Here is a 26,841-nt window from a genome sequence, read left to right as displayed (position 1 = left end):
AGTGTGTCCTTGTCGTAGGATATCAGTGCCAGTGAGTTTCTCACAATGAGAGAATTTAGAAAACACATAAAAGCTAAAAAAACGCACATCCTCTGCGGAGCTCTCACAACGGCGACCGGCGGCGCCATTTTTAGCAAGGCTCATCGTATCTTAAGCACTCCCCCATCTTTGAATGGATGGCGTTTCCTCAGACATAAAATCTGCTGAGTCACTCAGTGTAGAAGGCCCAAGAAGCCAATGAGTCAAAGTGGCCCTCTTGCCCCATCCCATTGGCTGAGAAAGGGTTCTGTAAATTCTTCAGGGCTTGGATGTTGGTGCTATTGCTGCTTTCAGGCCTCATAGTGTCCATTGTAGCATCATTGCTCATCGGACGGGGGAGCCTGGCCCCCTGTTGCAGGCTCCTGCTTAAGCTGGAAGCCAGTCTGAGGGCCCCCTCCCACCAGGCTCTGCAGGAGCTCTTCCCCCTCTACACTATCCAGGAAAGGGAAAGGGAAAGAACCCAGACCCAGTGCAGAGGCTTGTTCAGAGTGCCCTGGCCTGGTGGGAGAGGGTTGTAGCTGAGCCAGACCGTCTGGGGACCCTGGTTCTCCTGCTCCTCAGAGCCCGGCTCTTTCCTGTGGATGTTGTGGTGGTGGTGGTGGAGGTGGCGGTGGGGGTCCGGCCGTATCTGGCTAATGGAGGAGCCCTGGGGGTCAGGCACTGCAGGTCCCTCATGGTGAGTTGGGGCAGAGTGCCACCACTGCTGCTACCCGCCCCCCCATGAGGGTAACCAGGGCCACAGTTTAGCTGCTCCAACCCATTACTAGCACGGGCCACATCGCCAAAGATACTCGCAGGGTAAGTCTGAATAGTCTCCAAGGACAGTGCTGGGTTGGGGTGTGGCCACACCTGGTTGATCATCATTGTGCGCTGGGAGCTCTGTTGGTACGTGGGATTGTACATGGCAGGAGGATGTTGACGCGTCTTACCGTGGGAAGAGTGTTTCATGTACATGTTTGTGGTGTCTAGAGAAGAGGAGGTTTGACTGTGAGGAGCCATGCATCATTGTGTCTATAGCAGATGCATATACACACACATTACACATACCCTAAAACTAAGGATTTCATAATGAGGTAAGAAATGGATTCATATGATAAAGCAAAGACCAGGGCTTTAAGTCACAGTGGTTGGTTGTCACAGTGTTCATAATAAAAAAAACTACTACATTTTACGTACAGTATGTATCCTTACTATTGGAGATGATTTATGTTGTTTATAAGACGAGGGTCAGCATTACAACGCCTAGACATAATATAACAGACATTTTGACATAAGCTACAAGGTTCACAAAGATACCAAATAACACTGGGAGATCTTGTTATTTTAATGAATGTGTAAATGTAGGCAAACATGTATTCAAGTATTTTAGTCCTCAAATAATCTAGTGTAGACTTTATAGTTACCCTACTATGGGCTGAATCCCTGAGATGTCAATTGGAGAATTGCATGAAACTTTAAGTTACATAACCCATTGATGAGAGGGTCCAGGTGAATACGAATAATATTAAATGTGCTTCATTTGGTTGTGTTCAGGTGAACAGGTGAATTACAACACTATGCAGTTATGCAGAGTTATGTTAAAAGTCAATTTCTAATGTTTTTTTTGTTTCGTTTTTTGTCCATGTGTATACACTGGTCTGTCAAAGTATTTATGGCAAGATGGCAAGGTATGTTCAAGACAGTCCAGGTGTAAGGGTGTCTGTTTGTGCTCAAGTGTGTTGAGGTGTACTGCTCAAGACTGTCCATGTGCACTAAGGTATGTGTTAGCTGTTCAGGTTATTTCTTTATTTTTAGGGCAGTGCCTGCACACATTGGGCAGATACTGGAACTCCATGGGCTCACTGACTTCCTGGTCGGTGGGCCGGCGCAGCTGCATGTGCACAGTAACAGGGGCGGTGATTGATGGGTCGTAGAAGGGAGGAGTCTTAAACACGATGGCCACCTGGCGGTGAACGTCGGCCTGGGAAAAAGAGCCCTTGGCCTCCCAGCCATCCGGCCTAAAGAAACGCACCTCAATGTCATCTGGCGTAGAGGATGGGATAAATGGAGGGATGAGGGGAATAGAAGAGAATAAGAATAGGCACTGTGACTATCCAGAGGTGCAAAGAAGTGAATAATTGGATGAATAAATAGAAGATGGATGGATGGAAAAAGACCCACATGACTGGACTAAAACCAATCAAATGTACATGTACCTTTCTGCACTTTGACACACAGTAGAAAGATCTCGTCCCCACCCTTTACGCTGCCGCTGTTTCTGTTGATGCGACAGATACGTAGCTCAGCTGTGCTTGGAGACCCTGAGGATAAGGAAAAATACAGTTTCACAGGAAACACAAAAGGCAAATTTCGAAAGGTCTTGGTGGCCTAGAAGGTGCTTCAGAATTCTGTAAAATGTTTAAATCAACATAAACCACACGTGACGTTGAACATAAACCACACGTGACGTTTTTCACTTAAACTTAAATCTGGCAACCATGTTGGTAATTGTGAGTGATAATGTGAATTTTTTTTTTGATCTGACATATTAGAACATGTTAGGCACTGAGACCTTAAGGATAATGAATATGCCTTTAAAGATAGGAAAAAGTGCCGGGAAACAGGTAATTGATAATCACCTTGAATACTGCTTCTATTGAATGTCTTGTGTCTCTGAATCAAAGTGCATATGACTATCAATAAACTCTTATTTTTGGTAAGCGTGGTGTAATAAGGTTGCTAACTTAAGCCAGAATGCTCCTCTTTGCGGTATGGGAGTGTGTTAGCCTGGCTACTCACTGTTGTCGTAGATGGGGTTGGTGACGATGGGGTTGAGTGCACGGGTAAAATGTCCGTTCTTGTCCTGCAAGAACACTGTGGGGGGACATGCAGCGTTCGGCCTGTAGAGGAAGCTACAGGACCGTGGCCAGGGTTCGGAAGCGAGGCTGATTGCGCACCTGTTGCGAATCAAGCCTCGCTAACGAAAGGGTTTAAGATGTGTGTGCCTCTGTGTTCGAGGGAGACGGAAGGACGGCAACTGGAAAGTTGCCGAGTGCATGGGGGCTGAAAAGCAATAACTAAAAAGAAAGACAATAACTTTATGAATAAACGGGACCTTTCCCTCACCACTGCGTCTGCCTCTCTGTGAACATAGAACTCGTTACAAACACTCTACTAGCCAATTGATTCCTTTGATCTGATTTCCATTCAGCAATCAATCATGACATGTCAATTGCAGAAAAGTGGTACAAATGACTATCAAGGCTTAGCAAAAATTCCCCTTCCCTGTTCTGTTCATTGTGTTGTCATTTATAATAAATTGTCATTTGTTTTGTTTAGACTTTTTCATGTTACAATCAATAAAATTGTGATTTAAAAAAGCAGAAATGAGCCTAAAACAAACAGCCAGCAGCCTGGACCTGAAAGGTGGTAGTGCACTTGTCCTGTAACCACACTACACTATGCTAAAATGCATACCCCAAGATAAAAGAGAGTAATGGTCGATATTGTGAAAGGTCTTCCTCTCAATGAAATCCCTGACCTGGTGTTTTTCTTTGTTAAAACACACACACACACACACACACAGACAGACAGACAGACCCTCTCGTACAAATGTCACTACTACTACTGCTGCTACTACTATCATGACTGTAATTCAAAGCCTCAAGGTTTCCTCTTTGTTAAACAACGCATCTGGTAGATAAGCATCATGACGATGATCAAAGACTACTACTACTGCCCCTGATATGTAGATCTGATAATACTCAAATAGAGCAGCAGCTCAATGCATAAGCAGGCTGATCATCTGCATACAGGAAGTGAAGGAGGGTCCTGGTCTTTGTATATCTCCCTGCACAGGAAGCAGCTGGGTTTCGCTGCAGAAGTGAGACCAAGAGAAGTGATTTCATGGGCACAATTACAACAACAAAGTTGACATAAAGAGCACTACTTTTGACCAGAGCCCTATCTATTTTTGACCAGAATCATGTAGGGGCTCTCGTTCTTCTCTTGCTGGCCATGACAACTCCCACCGACAGACAAATCACATGGTCCCAAAACACTTGAATCATGAGGTAAACAGTTAAGAAAAGGTGTCTCCTCAACCGCACTGGGACAAAGTCAGGGGGGATGGAACTGCTGGGCTTATTGAAAATCACGAATTACTTTCTACTTCCCTTCATGTCCTCACTACACGGCCAAAAGAGTGATCCGATTTCCTCATTTGCTATTGTTATGGAAAATACATGGATAGAACTGTTTTCAGGTACACTTTCATATGACTGATACAACTTGTGTAAATACTGTGATTACATTTTCTTGTGCCACACCTCTAAAGATCTATTGCCATTGTTCTGAAAAGCACTGTATAATTTACCATATGAACAGCGGTGGTTTCAGAGGGAGTGGTGAGGGAGCGCAGTAATGGGGGAACAGACATATCTTGCCGATAGGTGTAAAATGTTGAACGCCGATTGATCAATTAGAAAGTCTCCCGATTGTTTTCGCTGTCTCGCCCCCTCCCTGCGTAAGCACAGGCCCATCAGCCGATAGCCTTGGCGGCGCCTACCATTATGTTTAAACTGTATAAAAGACAACCCTGATAATCGCCTCTTCAGACTTGTGCTGAACAGACCTCCGGATCTACGTTGGGCTGCTGTTACGCCCTTGTCTCTTGTTTGCAAGCAATAAATACCGGACTCAGATATTGTGGCAACTCAGGACTTGTTGCTTGATTCTTACCTCAGAAGAGCTGAAGTACAGAGTGGTAAATCCTAGACTTCCACCACACTATAAACCAAAGTCAAAGCCTGCATGCACCTCTGTCACTTCCCTCCTCTCACTTCCTTGTCCTAGAGAAGAGGGGCGTCTCTGGGCACAGATCTAGGATCAGCTTACAACAACTCAGGAGACTCAGAAAACTAGTTCATGTTTGCAATGCAAGCAAGGAATAAAATCAGCCCCTCTTTCACATGACATACAGCACCACATTGAATTGAGCAACTGTGAAGGAAGAATAGGGAAGTAGCCTATCTCTTGTTTGCACTTGAGGCATTGCTACTTTGCTTCGGAGTCCCACAGACCAAAACTGCAGTGAGGAAATGGGAGGATTCTTTGTCATGGACACTTGTTTTTATCAATAATGAGGATGAGCCTTTGGATTATTTTAATTGCAGAGAAGGTCCTCCCAGCAACATTTGACGGACTGTGGACGTCGAAATATCGTCCTATATGTGTCCACACTGGCTGGGCGCCTTTTTAGCGCGAATGTCGACATTCAAAATGCGTTTTCGAAAAGACCTGAAACGGCTCTACTTATGAAAACACTGAATTTGAACAATATGATAGCATATATTGGCATGTATTTAAAGATACTGTAATTAGATACATAAATATACTCCCAAAACAGTGTAAATGTATTTAATGGACATGTCCAGTGGGAATTACTTAACAACATGCTTGGCACATTATAATTTCCTGTCAGGTAGCACAATTTGGCTGAAGTGTGTTGCTCTTATGAGAAGTGAACACGCAACTGGCCTCTTTCAAATTTGAAGCACAACAAAAGAGGTATGACATTGTCTAACTGCTTTCTATGCAAGTAAAATGAATTGTTTGATCTGATAGAGTGCTGGAAACATAATTAAAAGTTCTATATGCCCACATGTTAGTCAAGACAGTTTTAATAGTGAGCTACCATTTAGCACGCTAGCTCAGGGGGAAGCCAAAACGAAAGCCAACTAGCGTAGCAATAGCCACAAAGTATGCCGTCTGATGAGCCACTCTGCTAAGCCACCTTGCTAGATAAGTAGCTATGTTATGTCCCATAACCCAACATTGGACAAAATATAATTTGATTGCAAAACCGTGCATGTTAGAATTGCATTAAAGTGTAATTAATATAACATGTTGAAATAGGTTTGAAATGTGACAGTTGAAATGGTCAAAAATACGTCTTTTCAATTACCTCAACAGACGTCAGCAAACTTTTTCTTTGGGCCCTTTATTGGCCGGTCCTCCAACGTGGGAGATGGACGCATTTTCAACAGTCAATCGATGTCAAAATGTTTGCTCGCTTTCATCCAAAGGGCACCCTCCCTACCTCTAACATTAGAAGCTAAGCAGCACTACTGAACCAGAAACAATCCTGTCCAACTTTGAGGGTTAATCTGTTCCCAATAAATTAGGTGTGTGGAACTAAATATCGAAGAGGGGAGAAAGGCTCAGGAGAAAGAACTCACCATTGAAGGGGTTGATGCCTCTGTTCATTCTCTGCATGATGGCGTCCTTCACCTCTCTCCTTCTCATGCACTGAATGCCCAGATTCTGGAAGCTGCGGACATAAAGCATAGGGCATTTTTTACAAGAGCATTACAAGCATATTGTTGACTACAATTGTCCAGGTACGAGAGATAAATTTGACAATGCAGAGGGATTACCAATTGAGTAAGTTTCAATTATCAATGTGCTCTCATTAAACTATAAACGTTTTCTCCTCATGGTGTGAAAAAGGCAGTCCCTCTACCTTATTTAACGCAAGCTTGGGCTTGGCTATGGCCGTTTCACCAGGCTACTCTCTCTCCACAACTGGCTCAAGGCAGAGTGCACAACCCTCGGAATCCATCTCATCCACTTCATTGACAACTTCGATCTCTTCTGGAACCGCAGTGAGGACTATAAGGGTGATGAGAGAATATAGTATTCACCTTCTGTCAAAAGGTGATGACGTCACATGAATTTAATCATCAAAAATAATACTTGAAAATTATAAGTCCCGCCCCTTTGGGGCGGATGTGGTGGGTGTTGATGCTTGCACAATGAGACGTTGGTGAGAGGCCAAGGTGTTCTGCTGTTTGTGAAATTAGATTTAGGAACTTGACAGTTTTTCGAGGATGTGGTCACCCCCATAGGATATAGAACCATTAGAATGGTTGGATTAGGGGACCTTTTCTCTTTCTAGGAACCCAGGGGCCCTGAACTGTCTGAAGACCAACCAAGGGCCAGCTAAAGTTTGTCACTGATAAGATCATGTGTTTCCCGGGCAAAAAGGTGTATATATATGACCCTGAGAGCTGGTCACAACGGACCAAAGACTTGTGACAGCTGCATCAGATCAATCTCTCTCCACCATGGAAGATGTACGTAAGTTTTTTTTTCCTATGTGTTTCCCATCCTGTGGTTGTAAGGGAGGGTTTCTGTGAGAGAGGTAATCTTTAATCTTTCCAGATCAAACAATTGACTCTTCAAGGCTTCATTCGTCACCTCGTCGTGAACGTCAAATAGCACGTGTTTCTCCATATCGCCACTGGAGGGATGCTCCAGGTATGTTAAATAAATCAATCAATAAATCAACAAATTATTAAATTCATAATTAAATAAAAACTAGCTGTAACCTGCTTCTCTTCTTTTTACAGTGGAACCAGAGGGTTTCAACGATGAAGATTCGGGACCCTCCGACACCTTCATGCTCTCCCATTCGCCAGCCAGCGACAGCGGGGCCTATTTGCCGACGTCACCACGGTCTTCTCTCTACAGTGAGGATGCGCAGCTGCGAGGACTGAACCATCTAGAGGAGAATCGTCAAGGTTTTTATGATGATGATGAAGATGTTCAAATGTCTCCCGCCCTCAGTCAAGATGAGCATGTTGATAGTGGTCGCATTGATGCTGTTCTCACAGCTTATTGTGAAGGCATCGATGTGGGTATGGATATATCTACAGTGTCTGATGAAGGTGGTTCAGAGACCGATTCTGTGAATAGTCTAGATTTTGAGCGGACCCTGATCAGCATTGAAACGGGGTTGCAGACGGCCCGGTTGTTACGTGTGAGATCCAGAAATATAGCTCACCCTGATGATCGGCGTAGTAGCCTTAGACAGATACGAAGGCGTACAGGCCTATTGAGACGTATCGCAAGACGTCTGTTTACTGATTAAAAAGTCACAGTTTCCTTCAAATTAATAATATAAAAAAAAAAAAAAAAAATGGCTGAATCTGACAGATAACTGACTATGAGACCCCATGGAGTCCTGCAGATAATGTTGTCAAGCCCTCAACGATGTTGAAACTCAACACGGGAGTGGTGGGGGTGGTGGAGATGGTGAAATTAATGATATTGTAATGGATAATAACAACCAGCAATTACCAGAGGGGGGTGAAGCCGGCGTGTCTGTACCGCCCTATAATATAGGTAACGGGGAGGATTTTGCGGAGCGTATGGAAATTGACCGAGTCTCTTTTGACACGCATGATGGCATGCAGGTAATAAACAGAGATAGCTTCAATAATGTTGAGGTGATTACATTTTTAAATTTCCCAATGCCGAATAGGTCACATACCAACCCTAATTTCGGGGAGTTTTACCAGGCTGTAGTAAACGGTTTTCAGAACCGAATGTCTGCGATAATCGAAAGAGTTGGTGTAAACCCTCGTGATATTATTCAGCTCAATTTACGAGCTGATAGTTTACAAGATGATGTCTCAATGACAGTGCGATACGGTGAAGGTAGGCTAACAGATTTCAACCAAATTCTTGACCGTCTTGTTCAGTCTAACATGGCGATTGTCAGAGATGAGGGGGTAGAACTCAATGTAAATTTTGTGAGGGCTCCTGGGGGCTCGGGTAGACGGAAGATTAATACATTATTTATTACGGAGACCCTCAAAAAAAAAAGCAAACATTTATTTGTAATTCCAAATCAGAACCATGCATGCTTCGGAATAAACCTAGCTTTACTTGCAAATCCCGGTTTAACCTTTGAAGAGGCTATGCGCGAGGGTTACAATATTCATATCGAGGCCGGGCTCGGGCCTAATGATAGGACCACATTCGCGGATGTGATCAAATTTGAACAGCTGTTAAACTGTAAAATCGTTATTTTTTACAGAGCCTCAGATAGAGATAATCTGATTACGTTCCATACTGAAACAGAGTCAGAGACAATCCGTTACATGCTTTTACACGACAATCATTTTTACGGAATAAAAAATGTTAAAGGATTCCTTGGCTGTGCATACCTCTGTGTTCACTGTCACACGGGGTATAGCCGAGAAGGTGGACACTTCTGCGAAAAAGCTTGCAACGTCTGTCTTTCAGACTGTAAACAACAAGCTGCATTTCAAAAAGTCCGTTGTAATGATTGCAATCGTAACTGTTCAAATAGTGTATGTTATAGGATGCATAAAGTGTGCAGATGGCGCCCAAAAGCTGAAAAGATGGCGAGCAATTGTCAAATAAATAAAAAATGCCTTAAATGTGGATTTACATACCGTATAAACCTCACAGACTCTAAACCCCATGTCTGTACAATTAAAGTTTGTCACATCTGTAAACAACTCCTTCAGTCCGCTAAACCGCCACCTTCATCATCTGTTCAGACTTCTGAAGAAGTGTCTGAGTGCGTAGATATTCATCAATGTTACATGCAATCTAAACCTCGTGTAGCAGAGGAGAAGATTAATCAGAAGCTGGTATTTTATGATTTTGAATCAAGCCAGACAACTGGAACACATATCCCTGTCTATGTGGCTACACAATCCTTGCATGGGAATAGATGGAGTGCACAGGGCCCTAATTGTGCTCTAGAGTTTTTATTGTATTACCGTCAAAAATAATTCAAAGGCACAGTGTTCTTAGCACATTATAGCAAAGGTTATGACAGTTATCTAATTTTAGATGCTTATGTAAAACAGGGGATAACACCGTTCGTCATAGCCCAAGGGAGTAAAATCATACTCATTACAGATAGACAATTCCGGCTCAAATTCATTGACACATATTCCTTCATCCCCATCCCCTTAAGACAGTTTCCAAAAGCGCTCGGTTGTAAAACCGAAGCAAAAAAGGGATATTTCCCTCATAAAATGACCGATTATTCAAACATGTTAAATAAGTACAAAGGTCGATACCCCGCTGCTGAAATGTACGGGTGTGATCAGATGTCTGTAGAGCAGAGAAACAGTTTCTTTAAGTGGTATAACACAGTAAAAGATCAGGAATTTGACTTTTTAACCGAGTTAAAGGCTTATTGTCGGAATGATGTGGAGATTTTAGCCGAAGGTGCCACCAATTTCCGCAATGAATTTATAAAGACAACTCGATGCGACCCTTTTGAGAGTGTGACAATTGCGTCAGCAGCTTTAGCTGTTTTTCAAACCAACTTCTTAATCAAAAACACAATCGCATTACCCGATGCTAACAACTACAGACGACAATTCAAGGCATATTCCCATGCTTCGATACAGTGGCTTGAGGATCTAGCATTTTCACGCGGTATTGACATTGAACATGCATTAACACCGCAAGGTGAACGTTGTTTTGGTCCTCTTCATGTCGATGGATTTGCCGTGATAAAAGGTGTGAAAACAGCATTAGAATTCTATGGCTGTTATTTTCACGGTTGTCCGACTTGTTATAACCCTCATGACATATCACCGCTTACAGGATCAGAGTTTGGGGTGATGTACTCTAACACCATGAAAAGGCTAACTCGGTTAGAAACAGAGTTTAAGCTGAAAACAGAGGTTATATGGGAACATACATGGAATTCGATGAAACAACAGCAACCTTCTGTTAAATTGTTCCTTGAGAGATACCAGGAGCCGAGCCCTTTAAATCCCCGGGCCGCGCTATTCGGAGGAAGAACAGAGGCCATATGCTTCAGGCATATTGTTGAACAGGGTCAGACCGTTCAATATGTCGATTTTACCAGTTTATATCCGTACTGTAATGCAGAGTTTGAATATCCAATTGGCCACCCGGTTATAATCAGAAAAGATTTTAAACCGGTTGAAAATTACTTTGGCTTCATACATGCTAAAGTTCACCCGCCGAGGCGTTTGTTTTTCCCTGTGCTACCTATGAAAAATGACGAAGGTAAACTGCTTTTTACACTCTGTCGAACATGTGGGATTGAGAATAATCAAGCAACGGCGTGCATGCACTCACAGGAAGAGAGAGCGCTTCAAGGTGTATGGGTTAGTATTGAGTTAATAGAAGCCCAAAAAAGAGGCTACATTATAACTAAAATTTATGAGGTCTGGCAATTTGAACAGAGATCCGATAAATTGTTTAAAGATTACATCTACACATTCCTTAAGCAGAAGCAGGAGGCCTCTGGGTATCCTGATGAGGTTACAGACGAGGTTAGTAAACAGGCTTACATAAACGATTATATAGAGAACCAGGGTATCCAACTTGAGTACAACGCAGCCAAGCGTCAGATCGCAAAACTTTTACTTAATTCCCTCTGGGGAAAAATGGCTCAAAGATCTAATCAACTTACAACCACCATAGTGAAAGAACCCAAAGAGTTTTTTCAGTACCTCTTTAGCAGCAAGTATGATATAAGCCAGTTCCATTTCATAAATAATGATGTTGCAATCATTCAATGGCGTCATAATTCCAGGTGTGTCTTACCACCCGGTGAATCAAATATTTTTTTAGCTGCGTTTACGACAGCATATGCGAGAGGTGTATTATACAAACAGTTACATTTATTGCAAGAGCGAGTCCTATACTATGACACCGACTCAATCGTTTACCTCTCTACCCCCGAGGATCTTTATACCCCTCCGACAGGCAATTATTTAGGTGATTTGACATCGGAATTAGTGGCTGATGATTATATTTGTGCGTGGACAGCAGCGGGGCCAAAATCCTACGGCTTTCTCACCCAGCAAGGAAAGGTGTGTTTGAAAGTCAAAGGTTTTATCCAGAATTATGAAAATTGTAAAAAAGTTAACTTTAATAATTTGACTGATCTGGTAGAAGCCTATATTATAGATCCTAACACGCGACGCGAGATCCCTGCCCGTTACAATAGAATTAAACGTGATATCAAAGCTTTTTTGCTCACTAATAAACAACAAGTGATCAACTTTTCAGTCGTTTTTGATAAGAGACGCCTTCTCCCCTCAGGTAGAACACTGCCGTTTGGTTACTGAGTTGTTATTACCTGTTATCACCTGTTATTACCTAGGTTCACAATAGACTGTGTTCACAATATTACCGGGTGTTTTCTATAGTTCTGTAGGAACATTATTTGAAAAAATGTATTCTACAATGTATCCTAATGGTGTTTTATTGTATTTGAAAAATGTATTCTACAATGTATTCTACGATGTATCCTAATGGTGTTTTATTGAAATTGAAAAATGTATATCTCATTAAATTCTTATTCATACGTCACCCCGCCTCATCATTTTTACATATTCCAGGCTGGATGAAATCAGGGTTCACCGTTAACCATGCTGTTAGTCTGCTATAGCTCACCCTTGAGAATGGAGGTGACTGCCGACCTGGCATTCCAAATGCCATGTAGCATGCTAATAGTGGGGCCTAGTGGCTCAGGTAAAGCTTTTTTTGTAAAACAATTACTTGACAACATGGAGAGTACATTTTCAAAAGTGCCGGCTCGTATAATCTGGGCATACTCTTCATACCAGCCATTGTATGACGAACTCAGTCAAAATGTCAATATCGAATTTATAGAAGGTATTCCCGCAAACTTTAATGATGAAAATGTTTTCCCTCGGAACCAGCACAATCTTTTAGTAGTAGATGACTCCATGGATGTGGGTGGCAATCATGAAGAATTAATGAAAGCGTTCACAGAATATCGACATCATAAAAAATTGAGCGTATTTTATCTGCTTCAGAATTTGTTTAATCAAGGGAAACATTCGCGCACGATTAGTTTAAACACTAATTACATGGTGCTGTTTAAATCACCACGTGATAAAATGCAGATCCGGGTTTTAGCTCAACAAATGTATCCCGGCCTGAAAAAAATATTTTTAGAAAGTTATGAAGATGCTACAAGGGAACCGTATACATATTTAATCGTTGACCTACGTCCTAATTGCCCAGAAGCCTTAAGACTAAGAAGCGGGATACTTCCACGAGAGTGGCCGACGGTCTATCAATCTAGAAAGTGACAAGAGACTTTTTAAATAAATAAACAATGTCTCAACGGATAAAAAGAAACCTTCCCATTTTAAAAGCTTTGCTCGCTCTAAAACCCAAGGAGAGAAGAAGCTTTCTATGTCGGGGGTCGGAAGATCTCATACTAGCCCTGTGTGAGATTGCATTAAACATATTGAAGGGAAACATCCCTCTCACACCTGACCAGTTCACTAAATTAAAAAAACAGAAACAATTTATCAAGCTTTTTGCCAAGCGTAAAACAGGATTTAAGCACAAGCGGAAAGTGCTGACGCAATCTGGTGGCTTCCTGCTACCATTATTAGCCACTGCAATTCCGTTTATAACTAGTCTGTTCTCTCGTCAGAGATAGCCATAGACACTCTGGGTATGGCTGCGTTTAATAAAATGTACATGATTTCTCCACAACAGCTGGATAATTTAACCCAAAAGAGTTCACAGAGCATTGGTGAGCGAGCCCAACATGTCTTGCAAAACAATATGGAACGAGTTCTGAAACAGACAAGTGTTGACTCGCATACTAAAGCCAAGCAGTTCAATGATTTACTCGATAAATATCTAACCTTGCTCCGCAAGGGGGAGACTCGAGATCGCGAAATCTTTTTTAAACTACCTGACAAGCCCTCTGAGAAATCAGGTGAAGCTGATGAAGGCTACATAAGAGTGGGGGAGGAGGAAGAAGCTTCTGACAACCTGGAGGATGAGATTTTGGAGAATATAGGTTCTCGCAATCGAAAAAATGCCGCCTACATTCTGCAGAAGCTTCGTCAATCAAACCTTCTAAGATGGAATCGTTCAGGCGAGATAATTGTCCAGGATACCCCTATTAAAGGATCTCATATTTTCGATTTGATGAAGACGCTGTCAAACCGACGGTTCCTTCCGGAACTCTACCACGAGGATGGGATGTATTTTTAAATACAATTTCTGAATTAAATATTCCAATCACAACGGTTACGAACACACTGGCTCGCCAGCAATTACGACTTAAACCCTCCAAAACCTCGAGTGAATCAATTCCTCAGATACGTCACAGCAAGAGAAACCGTGGAGAAAAAAAAAAAAAATCTCCATTGTCAACATCATTATTATTAGACATGTCTTACGCCAGGACCCCTTCTAAAACACCTAAGGATATATTACAGATGGCTACATCAGCAGACTCTGAATGGTCAACGCCCACCGAATGGCAGCTCTCTACACCCATCCATCCTAGATGGCTAGATTTCAATCGAAAAAAATGAATTCAAGCAGACTGTATGATCTTTTAATCAATAAAATGATTTATTGAATATATGACCGAAAGAGTATTCATTCATGACAATTATAACACTCTTTAAACAGTTTTAAAGAGCAGGCATTCTGATTATACATTTTAACAGTCTTCACCCGTGAAATACATTTAGCATATTTCTTGACAAACTTGCTGACCATAACATCATTCTTTTTTAAATGATCAGAATACAATCGCATTGTTTCTTGAAAGGAGAGTCCTTTAAATTGTTGATAGAGGAAGAATACTACATGGGCTCCACAAGTCGTTGAATAATCATCTTGAACCTTCTGTTTGTTATAGCGTATTTCATGAGCATTCCTTGATAGAAAACGCATAAACGCTTCAGGGTAGAATCTGTGATCTGGAGGATTCGCATATGAGTCAGAAAATGTTGCCTTGTCAGGTTCAGCTTCAATAATCATACCCACCCAATGTTCGCCCTCTCTGTTCTGATCGTGCGTGTTAACGACTAGATAGCTCGGTCGTCTATCTATCTTGGAGGGTAGTAAATCACTAGGCCAAACACTGCAAATGCATCACCTAAAATTGGCTTTAATATATGGGTCAATTGGGTCATGGGCAGTGCAAAAAGGTCAAGTTCCGACTTGGTGCACTCAGCTGAGAGATGATGTACAAGAGACATTCTTCTTATTCTTATTATTTTTAGAATATATTTCCGTCACTTAGTCTTTTAGCCTTTCTGGGTTTTTTTGATATGCGTTTCTTAGAGGTGCGATGCTCTAACAATGCCACAGATCTTTTTCTTCTTCTTCCTCTGGCAAGGCGTCCTATTCCAGATCTTTCCTGAGACTGGCTGGCTCGATTGGCGATATGACTGGTTACGGCCCCCACAACGTCTGATGCTATCCCCTTCGCCGCTGATTTCAAATGTGGTTTAACAATATTTGCCCCTCGCTTAAGAAACGGTAGGACAAATCTGAACGCCCGACTTAAGATAGACCCTAACCCTCGGCCATATTGCACAGGAGCACCTACAAACCCACTTAGACTGCCTCGACCTGTTTGGTTTACGTAATAATTCACAAATCTTTGTGAATCCATTTTTTATTTTTTTTATTTTTTTTTATTTTTTTGCGGCTGTTTTTGCTTTGTTCTATAGATTCAGATGAGAGACTTTGGTTTAAAGTGCAGCTTGCAAATTGTCTTCCCGTATGTGAATCGAATCGGCTTGTTTAAATCCGTTTTTAGCTCAATCTGTACATCCTGTATGCGCTGTTTATTAACAGGAACGTAGTGTAGCTTGCTATAGGAGAGAGTGATTACATCACCGTAAGATCCTTCTCTTTTAACGATTCTTAGAAGGGGAACAACATAGTCTCCAACATGCTGTGCTTCCACGATATTCGTATAGACGAAAAAATTATACTGCCCTGCATTAATATCGCTGGGATATTTACTCAAGGGTTTTCCACCCGATCGTGTCCATGCGTCAGGCTCAAACCCTAGCATGTAGGCTAGTAGTGCCTTGAACCTGAGAGAATATTTATCAGGTCCTAATATAGAAATTATTTTATGTATAGAACAGTAATATAAAAGTAGATCTGTTTTTTGTTTCTTAAATAAGGCATTTATCTCCTTCACTATCGCATCGACATTGTCATAATAGCCTGTAGGGATTTTCTGGTTGATTGGAGGGTCCCGCGGTCTCGAATGGTCTTTCAGGTCATAGGTATCTTCTAAACTTATAATATTATTCCATGTATGACAGTACATTATCTCTGCTAACGCCACCTCATAAGGTCCATGTAACTCTATAGGCTGAGACAGCGTTATCGTATAATTTGAACTGTTATTGCTAGGGTAAACGTTGTGACATGCATTTGAAGGGAGCGTCACATAGAAAGATTCTCACTCCTCCATCCTTGCTTCTTCTAGTTTGGCTTCTTCTTGTTTTTCTTCTTCCCGAGCTCTATGACCTCTTTAGCAGGCAGCCATGAGTCAAACTGACTAGGCCAACCTTGCCAGTGGACTAAAACCATCTTCCGTCCATTTTGAATTTTCTTGTCTAAAATCCTTTCTACCCGAAAGACTGTGTCAGGGGTGATTCTCACTTTCTGCAGTTCTGCCTCATAGAACGTGCCAGTAAGAATTTCACCTTTTATATCCCTTAATTTATAAACGGTCGGGAGTCTAGGGATACATTCGTTAACTATAAAGTATTCATCAGTGAATGATTGTTCGTACATTTTATCGAATATCCCCCTGTATTTGGAAATCCGCACAATGTCACCCTCTTTGAATTTAAACACTGGGGGCTTACTGTTCAGAGGTAAAGTCCCGTATAAATTCTCAAAGACTTGCATGCTATTGGAGGGTGTTACCTCAACAGGTTTCATTTTGATACTGCTATGATAGCTATAATAATAGTTATCAAGCAAATCCGGAATCACATCAATATATCTGCGGGTGTTCTTAGCTGTGGAAAACCTCCACATCTTCGTCTTCAGCGTACGGTTAAAACGTTCCACGACTGACGCCTTCAAATCACTACCCGTTGCAAAGTGTTGAATATTATGTTTCTTCATTAGTTTTTCAAAGATACGGTCAAAAAATTCTTTTCCTGCATCCGTTTGAATTTTAACAGGTATACCGCTCTCCTCTAAGACTGCAGCAAAGGCCTCTGCAACTACGACGGCTGTCTTGTTTTTTAAAGAGCGTGCATAAGCTTTTTATTACTGTAAGCAGAAATTTAAAGTTATCATTGTCTTTAGACAGTGCACTCATATCGCAAAGATCCGCTTGAAATTGATACATAGGACGTGGCGCAAAAACACAATTTCTAGCATAGGTTTTTCTAGCCGTTTTGTGTAAGGTATACGCCTCCTGACCAGACAGCCACTCTCGTACTTGATCAGGGCTAACTTTTTCAGCCGTCTGCTCTTCGACGGCTTTTTGAAGTTTTTCTACCCCTCCAAATGATCCCGGGTGTGCAGGGTCATAATATATTCTCTTCATTACACGCTCAGACTTTTTAGAGGTCATGACGACTAGTAAGCATGCAAGGTCTGAGTACAACGACGATTTTGCATAATTATTTATTGATTACATGTCATTACATTTGAATGATTAATACATGTTTTTAATACAACCCCCCAGAAGCGTGTAAGGCCTTTAGGGCCCTATCAACATCAAATGGTAGACCCTTCTTAAAGCGATATGTTGCTACATCAATTATATAGGTATACAACACCATGAGATGACCAAATTTGAAGCTATGCATAGACACTTCTCTAATAATTCCACCTAATGTTTTTTCAAATTTCCCCGCATCAGATGCATTTGAACCAATATACACCAATTCCTTCCAACGGTTAAAAGACACACAACCTCTCACAATTTCCAATGACCTCTCAAAACGGACAACTTGCTCAATGTCAACATCGCTACATGTTTGAAATAAAGATTCAACATTAACACGATTAGCAATAGCACGTTTTACAAGAGAGCTGACCCCAGGATGACCTGAAGCGGAATTTAAAAAGTTAAAGAATAGTCTGAAAGCATTCCCCATTTTTGATCAGTTTAGACTAGTTCAAAAGAGGGTGTGAACTATTTCAACACTCTTCCAGTAGGATATGAGTTCATCTGTCATATGATCCCGGTCCTTGTCAGCCCCCACATACGCATCAACGATCTCTTTAAGCTTCCCCCGGATGTTTTCTTCATACTTCAGACCGCATAGAAAGGCCTCGGCTGCTCCTTGAACACGGCCGGTTGCTATCTCCCCTACTCCAACCGCCTCCAGAGCAACCCTGAGAGTCGGGAGAAATTTCCATGTCCACAGGGCGGTCATCAGCGCCTCAAAGTTGCTGTAAAAGTAATCACGCTCTAGAGGGTACAGACAAGCATGCTGATGTTGGCTTGGATGACCGGTTTTACACCCATAACATTCGTTTTTTATCTGATCCTCTATCACCAATGTTAACACAATGGCAACGCTGGCCTTCACCGTGTCCAGAAAAACATCACCACCCTGATGCTGAGATTGAAGCCGGTAGGGTTCGTTCTGAACCACAGGGGATCCCGCTACTTGCAGATGAGGCGAATTCGGAGGTGTAGGATAGGCGTTGAGGACAGAATGATCTTCAGCCACGGGGGCAGCAAAATCTGAAGCCTGACACCCAGGGGTGTACAGACAGGGTGCTTTGTCCGATGTTGGCTTGTCGGTATATGGCCTATATCTTCTGACGGGGAATTCAAGAGGCCAGTACAGAGTATTTGACACGTCGCTGTCGGGCGAGTCGGGAGAGTAGGTGACAAGGCTAATAGGCTCCTCGGAATCGCTCTGATGTTCTAGGGCTTTCCACCTTGTGAGGTCGTCCGTCTGGGCATTCCGGTAGTCTTCAAGAACCGGTTTATACAAATCATCGCAGCCGCCAGATTCCTGAGAAAGGCTCGGAAGATAGCTGAGAAGCTTAGACTCTTCATCCTGAGATTCTAGGGGTTTACATTCCCCAGATGTAGAGTAGCCTTCGTCTTCACTTGAGGAAGGCAAATCGTTGACTGTGAAAAAATCAGCCATGTTGAAGTAATAAGTAATGTCGCACAAACTCGTTTTTCCAAACTTCTTATATAGATTGAAGGTGAGGGGCGGGGAAGGGCTTGTGTCTAGTAGGCGTGTCTAGTAGACGTGTCTAGTAGCCATTGGTAGTAGAGGTGTCTAGCATGATTTACTATGATTCAACACCGTCTGTTTCAAGCCTGTCTTCAGGAAAAAGATTACGGCTGTATGGCTCAGAGCCAGACAGAGATCTAGGGGTTAAACGCCTGGACGGGCCTGAGATCCGTTTACCAGAGCACGTGTTCAGACGTTTTGCCAGCTGGATGAGTCTCAGTCTCTGACTTTCCTGATTGAAAAACTCGGTGATAGCTTTCAGGAGATTTGTCAACCTTGAGAAGTCTACCACTTTGAATGCCAGTTTAATCGGCCAGTAGCGCTCTTTCTCCATCACCGTCTTTGGTCTTTCAGAAGACTCTGCCTCTGTCTGGAATCGCACCAACAGCCATATGTGAGATCTTGAACAGTCAACAAGAAAAGCTTCCTGCAGGGAACGGCTCGGTACTCTGGGATCCACGTTCATCTGGATAGAGGGTTTCATACCCTCCAGGGTCACATTTTGCTTGTCGTGCACAGAATGCATGTAGCGGATGAATTCCAGGATGTGACCCTTCAATCTTTCGAATTCTGATGAATAGATTCTCAGAAGATTCTCAGATTCTTTTTCGAAAGTGTATATGTCCACATAGGGGCATGCACCTCCAGATGCAAACTCTACACGCACTACACGACCATCCTCCAATTCCCACATCATACTTGTAGACGACATTTTAGACACTGTCATATAGTGACAACTACTACAGATCTCACACAGGCTCATATATATACACCTTTTGCCCGGGAAACACGTGATCTTACCAGTGACACGCCCGCGACATGGGTCATACCCAATGTTTGAAACTAAACATTTTAAAAAATTTAACCATTTTTAATCCCCCATTTTTTAACCCTAACCCTTCATTATTGAACACATTACTACCACTAGAGTAGCAACCTAACCATTTTTTAATTGCCTTTTTTTTTTTTAATTGCACATTTTAACCCTCAGTATTGAGCTTTTATTTTAAGCCTCATATGCAATTTTGACATAGATGTATGTATGCAGCATGAAGTCATCACAACACATCACACAGCACTTATCAGTGACAAACTTTAGCTGGCCCTTGGTTGGTCTTCAGACAGTTCAGGGCCCCTGGGTTCCTAGAAAGAGAAAAGGTCCCCTAATCCAACCATTCTAATGGTTCTATATCCTATGGGGGTGACCACATCCTCGAAAAACTGTCAAGTTCCTAAATCTAATTTCACAAACAGCAGAACACCTTGGCCTCTCACCAACGTCTCATTGTGCAAACATCAACACCCACCCCATAAAACTGTCAAGTTCCTAAATCTAATTTCACAAACAGCAGAACACCTTGGCCTCTCACCAACGTCTCATTGTGCAAGCATCAACACCCACCACATCCGCCCCAAAGGGGCGGGACTTATAATTTTCAAGTATTATTTTTGATGATTAAATTCATGTGACGTCATCACCTTTTGACAGAAGGTGAATACTATATTCTCTCTGTGATGGACTCCACCCCAACTGCACTGGTGCACACTTTCTCTCTGCTAACATGGACTTTGCCTTCCAACACACTGACACAGCTATCTGAGAAAGTTCAGGTCCCCACAGGGTAATGACATTCCAACAAAACAAAGTCAATCAAATCAGTTACCTTGTGTGATTACTACAGCCTGTCATGGTCAACACAAGGGTCCTGGACTAATAAACAAATACTCATTAATTTTTCACAGTAGAGATGTTTGTTTTCATTCTAATACCATCCCAGTTACTATTGGCAACAGGCAACATGTTAGATCACCATCCCATTAAATGCTCCATCCCCTGCACTAAGAAAGCCTGTATGGGAAAAAATGGATATGGCACTTCTCAATGTTCGATCACTTAGCAATAAGTCCTTTGTTATCAATGAGCTCATCTCTGAACATAAACTTGACTGCATGTTTTTAACAGAAACCTGGTTAAATAGCGACAGACCTGCTGTTCTTATTGAAACGTCCCCTCAATGCTATAGTTTTGAACATTCTACTAGGAATGGTAAAAAAGGTGGTGGGACTGCCTCTATATTTGCGAATGCCCTGAACTGTAGAAATATCCCTATTGGTGATTTCCGCTCCTTTGAACATCATGCTATACTGTTAAGATCCCGCGGTGACATGCTAGATCTAATTATTACTCATGGCCTAAGGATTGATGTATCCTCTGTAATTGACTTTGACTCTCAGACCATTACTGTATCTTTTTCACTGCATTATTATCATCATCTAGCTTTGCTACTGAGCAGGTTGTTACAAAACGCTATCTTACCCGGAAGTTGCTGAAACTTTTGTTAATCATTTTAATAACATACCCCCACAGATCCTTACGTCCTCTTGTGATGATCTAGTCAACAATTTTAATAATAAACTACCACCAGCCAAACTTAAGAAGACTAAATCTAAACAGAAACCACCATGGAGAACAGGGGATATTATTAACTTAAAGAAAAACTGTAGGAGAGCTGAACGTCAATGGAGAAAAACTAAGCTGCAGGTCCATTTTGACATTTTTAAAGAACACCTCACCAACTTCAACAGAGCAATTAGAAATGCAAGACAAGCTCATTTCTCAAAGCTGATTTCTAATAATCTTAATAATCCCACAATACTTTTCTCAACTATTGACAGCCTCATAAATCCAGCCCCCAAAAAACACGCTTTATTCTCCTCAATATCAAAAAGCGAAGAATTTGCCACATTTTTCAGGGACAAGATAACAAAAATCAGGCTGGACCTCAAACATGTTTTACAGAATGTGCGTGAGCCCCTGTCTTCGGACACTACCCCTCTGCCTAAGATCACTATGAATGATTTTGCTGCTATTGATAAAGAAATGCTGAGGAAAGAAGTTATGGAACTAAAACCCTCTACCTGCTCACTTGACCCCATCCCCACCACCTTTTTTAAGACTGTGCTTAATTGCCTATAGGATGAAGTTCTAGCGATTGCAAATTACTCCCTGCTCACTGGTACTTTCCCCGAGTCACTGAAAAATGCTGTTGTAAAACCCCTCCTAAAGAAAAATAACCTGGATCCCTTAGTACTAAATAACTTCAGGTCAATTTCAAATCCTTTTTAAGTAAAATTCTTGAGAAACTAGTATTCAGACAGCTAAATGATTACCTTCATTTCAGCTGTAAACTTGAGAAATTTCAATCTGGTTTTTGTCCCCACCATAGTACTGAGACAGCACTAGTTGACTTAAGAATGAATATGGATGACAATAAACTAGTACGCTTAGATTTAAGCGCTGCATTTGATACAATTGATCATGACATCCTTATTAACAGATTACAAAATTGTGTTGGTCTCTCTGGCTCCGTTTTAGACTGGTTTAGGACTTATCTGTCCGGCAGAGCTTCTTCGGTCTCCCTTGGTGAACACTCCTCAGCTAACACTAGCATAACGTGTGGGGTCCCTCAGGGCTCCATTTTGGGACCTATGTTGTTCAGTCTCTATATGCTGCCTCTAGGAAACATTATCAGAGAACATGGGATTCATTTTCATAGCTATGCCGATGATACACAACTGTACATTTCTTTATCACCCAATGACATCAGCCCTATTGATAAACTAGTTCCACGAGTTGATATGATCAATGCACTGATGTCCCTGTAAAGTTTGGTGGAGGAGGAATAATGTTTCTGGGGCTGTTTTTCATGGTTTGGCCCCTTAGTTCCAGTGAAGGGAAAACTTTGTGGCGACAGTTTGGAGAAGGCCGTTTCCTGTTTCAGCGTGACAATGCCCCTGTGCACAAAGCGAGGTCCATATAGACATGGTTTGCCGAGTTTGGTGTGGAAGACCTTGACTGGCCTGCACAGAGCCCTGACCTCAACCCCATCGAACACCTTTGGGATGAATTGGAATGCCGACTGTGAGCCAGGCCTTCTCGCCCAAAAAGTCAGTGCCCGACCTCACTAATGCTCTTGTGGCTGAATGGGAGCGAATCCCCACAGCCATGTTCCAAAATCTAGTGGAAAGCCTTCCCAGAAGAATGGAGGCTGTTACAGCAGCAAAGGGGGGACCAACTCCATATTAATGCCCATGGTTTTGGAATGAGATGTTCAACATACTTTTGGCCATGTAGTGTATTTAGAGAATCAAACGTGACATTTTGCACACGTTAATTTCTGCATTCAACAAGGTGTGTGATAATGACTGTGGATGATGCTTCTGATGATAATGGGACCATGTTGAAGGGTAACTCACACAATGACACGGTGCTCAGGGCCAAACTCTGCCTCATACATGCCGTCCTTGCATTCCTTCCCCACCAGGACGTGTGGGTGGGGCCTGTAGGGTTCGTTTTTCGTCACCAGGGAAACACACACCTTGCCTTTGCCACAGTAGTTCAGGATCTGTCCATGGAAAGCCAGGACAGGAGAAGGGATGAGAGAAGGGGGACAGAGGAAATGAGAGGAGAAGGATGATGAAATACCAGCATTAGAAAACCCCATAGGCAACATTGTTACAATGTTGGACCATGACTGTCAAATAATAACATCCATTACAGTCCACAGCCTTTTTTTTAAACAAGCATTTTCAACCCATGAGCAACGTTGGAAGATGACCATCAAATGACAACCATAAACCAACATGGTATTACTACATTTTACTATGCAATGTTTGGTTTGCTGCACCATATTATTTTCCAATGATATACAGCGATACAACCAATGTTTACCACATAAACTAGGGTACAATGGACTTGTGTTGCACACACTCTCACCTGTAAACTAGGGTAAGTCCTGTTGTTGTCAGAGCTCCTCTCTCCAGGGATGCTGCCAGCAGAGCGGCCCTCAACTATATACCTGAAGCGCATGCCCCTCTGCTTTGGCTGCTCGAAAATCTGAATGGCTGGCTTAGCCACTGGACAACACGAGGGTTAGAGATGCCGAAACACAATCACTAATACAACTATACTCTATTAGCACAACAGACACTATCTGCACCATAACTCAGACACAGATCATAAATACATTATCCAATGCTAACAATCTATAAACGTTATGGACACTGAGGATCCTGTACACTGGTTGTATATGAAAAATCCAGAAAAATGTTAACTAAAATGCAGAGGTGGAAAGAGTGCTGAAATATCCTCCTCAAGTAGGTTGAAATTTCAATCAAGTAAAAGTTCAAGTAGGAGCCAACTCAAGTAAGAATTAAAGTAATTTGCGTTACTTTCAAAATGAAAAATGTGCCTTGATTATTGCATTTCATCATCATCGAAATGTTATGACCAACCATTGTTCAGATTTTGTGTGCAGTTTGTTTGGCCTGTTTAGGCGTGGTTCTCAGACAAGTAGAATTCTTTAATCGAAACACATTCAAATAAAAGTCAAATTACAAAGTACTCATAAGTAAATGTACTCAATTACAGTAATGTTGTAAACAGTTGTAATTTGTTTCTTTCCACCTCTGCTAAAATGTCAGTGAAAAGTTTCTCGACCACATTTACAGCCAACCCTACTGACTTCTTCCACACTTACATATTTACATGGACCTTACATGACACCTGACCATGCGCGCACGCTTGACAGCATTGTTACTCTAAAGTAACCCTCAATGATTTGCAGTGGCATTTATGAGCCATGACTTGTGGAGGCAGGTAAACAATTTGACAGAAACACCTTGTACTTACTCAAATTCTGATGGTCCTCGGTCAAAGAGGGCATAACTGTTGAAGACAAAAACATAATCCATTAATTAAGTTATCAAAGAAAGAAAGTGACAACATGAATGAGTGAAAGCAAACAAAACAACGTATAGTTGTTTCTGAACCAATGCACGCCGTCCATCAACATTACTTCCTCATACACACCCTATGGGCCTCTGATGGTGTTAATAATCACGATGACATTGACAATCAAAAATATATTGGTAAGTGATATCATTATACATTAACGTTTTAAAGATTGTTTAACAAAAATAAAATAAATGAAATCATCTAGACCTATATCTAATTCTCCCATTTACCCAGCCAAAGTCAGCTCTCATGAAACAAATTGTAATTTTTTTGGCATACACTGTACAATTGCAATTTTGCCCAAATGTTATCCAGTCAATAAGCTGGAACAAAGTACACCAAACGTTGTTTTTCTTAGCTTCTATGTGTACTTTGAATAGGCTATGAATTCAGATTTGATTTATATTTGACTAATTTCGGACACTTCAGTATTCTATGCCTACAACTCGTGACCTATAGGCTAAACAAATATTTGCTACTCACCATCCATGACGTGCACACCCTTATGACGGGCTATTGTCTGAATGAGAAGTCAGACAATAGTGACACCGTAAACTACAGTAAATGTAATATTTGTAAAGACAGAGTCGCTTGGGATTTCCCCAATGTCTCCGCCCAGATGTTCAATTCAACCCTATCGATACGTCATGCATGGGCGGTATGAGGTGTTGTGAAATTTTGCCTTCTTGGAACTGCAAGCCGCGTTGCCATCAATCAATTATTTCGTCGCATATTCTGACTACCTGATGGGACTATACAGTGGGGGAAATAATTATTTGATCCCCTGCTGATTTTGTTAGTTTGCCCGATTACAAAGAAATGAGCGGTCTATAATTTTTATGGTACTTTTATTTTAACAAATAGACACAGAATATCAACAAAAAAAGTCCAGAAAAACATATTATATAAAGTTATAAATTAATTTGCATTTGATCGAAGGAAATAAGTATTTGATCCCCAAGCAAAACATGACTTAGTACTTGGTGGAGAAACCCTTGTTGGCAAGCACAGAAGTCAGACGTTTCTTGTAGTTGGTCACCAGGTTTGCACACATCTCAGGAGGGATTTTGGTCCACTCCTCTTTACAGATCCTCTCCAAATCCTGAAGGTTTCAAGGCTTTTGCTTGGCAACTCGAAGCTTCAGCTCCCTCCACAAATTTTCGATAGGATTAAGGTCTGGAGACTAGCTAGGCCACTCCATGACCTTAGTGTGCTTCTTCTTGAGCCACTCCTTTGTTGCCTTGGCCGTATGTTTTGGGTCATTGTCATGCTGGAAGACCCATCCACGACCCATCCTCAGTGCTCTGGCTGAGGGAAGGAGGTTCTCGTCCAAGATCTTACGGTACATGGCCCCGTCCATTGGCCCCTCAATGCAGTGAAGTCGTCCTGTACCCTTAGCAGAGAAACAACCCCAAAGCATAATGTTTCCACCTCCGTGTTTGACGGTGGGGATGGTGTTCTTGGGATTGTAGCATTCAGCATTTCTCTCCCTCCAAACACGAAGAGTCGAATTTATGCCAAAGAGTTGAATTTTGGTCTCATCTGACCACATCACCTTCTCCCAAGCCTTCTCTGAATCATTTAAGTGTTCATTGGCAAACTTCAGATGGGCCTGTACATGTGCCTTCTTGAGCAGGGGGACCTTGCGGGCACTGCAGGATTTCAATCCGTTACGGTGTAGTGTGTTACCAATGGTTTTCTTGGTGACTGTGGTCCCAGCTGCCTTGAGATCATTACCAAGCTCCTCCTGTGTAGTTCTGGGTTGATCCCTCACCCTTCTCATGATCATCCTTACCCCACGAGGCGAGATCTTGCATGGAGCTCCAGGCCGAGGGCGATTGATGGTTATTTTGTATTTCTTCCATTTTCTAATAATTGCACCAACAGTTGTCTCCTTCTCACCAAGCTTCTTGCTGATGGTCTTGTAGCCCATTCCAGCCTTGTGCAGGTCGACAACTCTTACCCTGATGTCCTTTGAATGTTCTTTGGTCTTGCCCATGGTGGTGGAGAGGTTGGAATGGAAGAGATTGATTCTATTGACAGGTGTCTTTTATACCCATAACAAGCAGAGATTAGGAGTACTTTCTTAAAGTGACAGGACTAATCTGTGTGCCTCATGGGCATATAACCGGTCTGTATGAGCCAGAATTCTTGCTGGTTTGTAGGGGATCA

The 26,841-nt window shown here is 42.1% G+C and overlaps 1 protein-coding gene across 1 annotated transcript; it reads right to left on the bottom strand.

The window, feature by feature from the left end:
- Positions 1-356: 356 nt before the first annotated feature.
- On the bottom strand, positions 357-25,159 carry LOC310824067 (proto-oncogene c-Rel-like; the record flags this gene model as incomplete). The annotated part of the gene is made up of 9 exons (XM_083696951.1): positions 357-471; positions 569-963; positions 1,850-2,061; positions 2,235-2,339; positions 2,818-2,892; positions 6,258-6,349; positions 23,130-23,278; positions 23,650-23,789; positions 25,153-25,159. The coding sequence occupies 9 exons, from the start codon at positions 25,157-25,159 to the stop codon at positions 357-359; spliced, it is 1,290 nt and encodes a 429-aa protein (XP_083553077.1).
- Positions 25,160-26,841: the final 1,682 nt, after the last annotated feature.

Source organism: Argentina silus (genome assembly GCF_951799395.1).
Source record: "Argentina silus genome assembly, chromosome: Y".
NCBI lineage: Eukaryota > Metazoa > Chordata > Actinopteri > Argentiniformes > Argentinidae > Argentina > Argentina silus.
The sequence above is the reverse complement of the archived record's forward strand: the minus strand, read 5'-3'. Positions and strand labels throughout refer to the sequence as shown.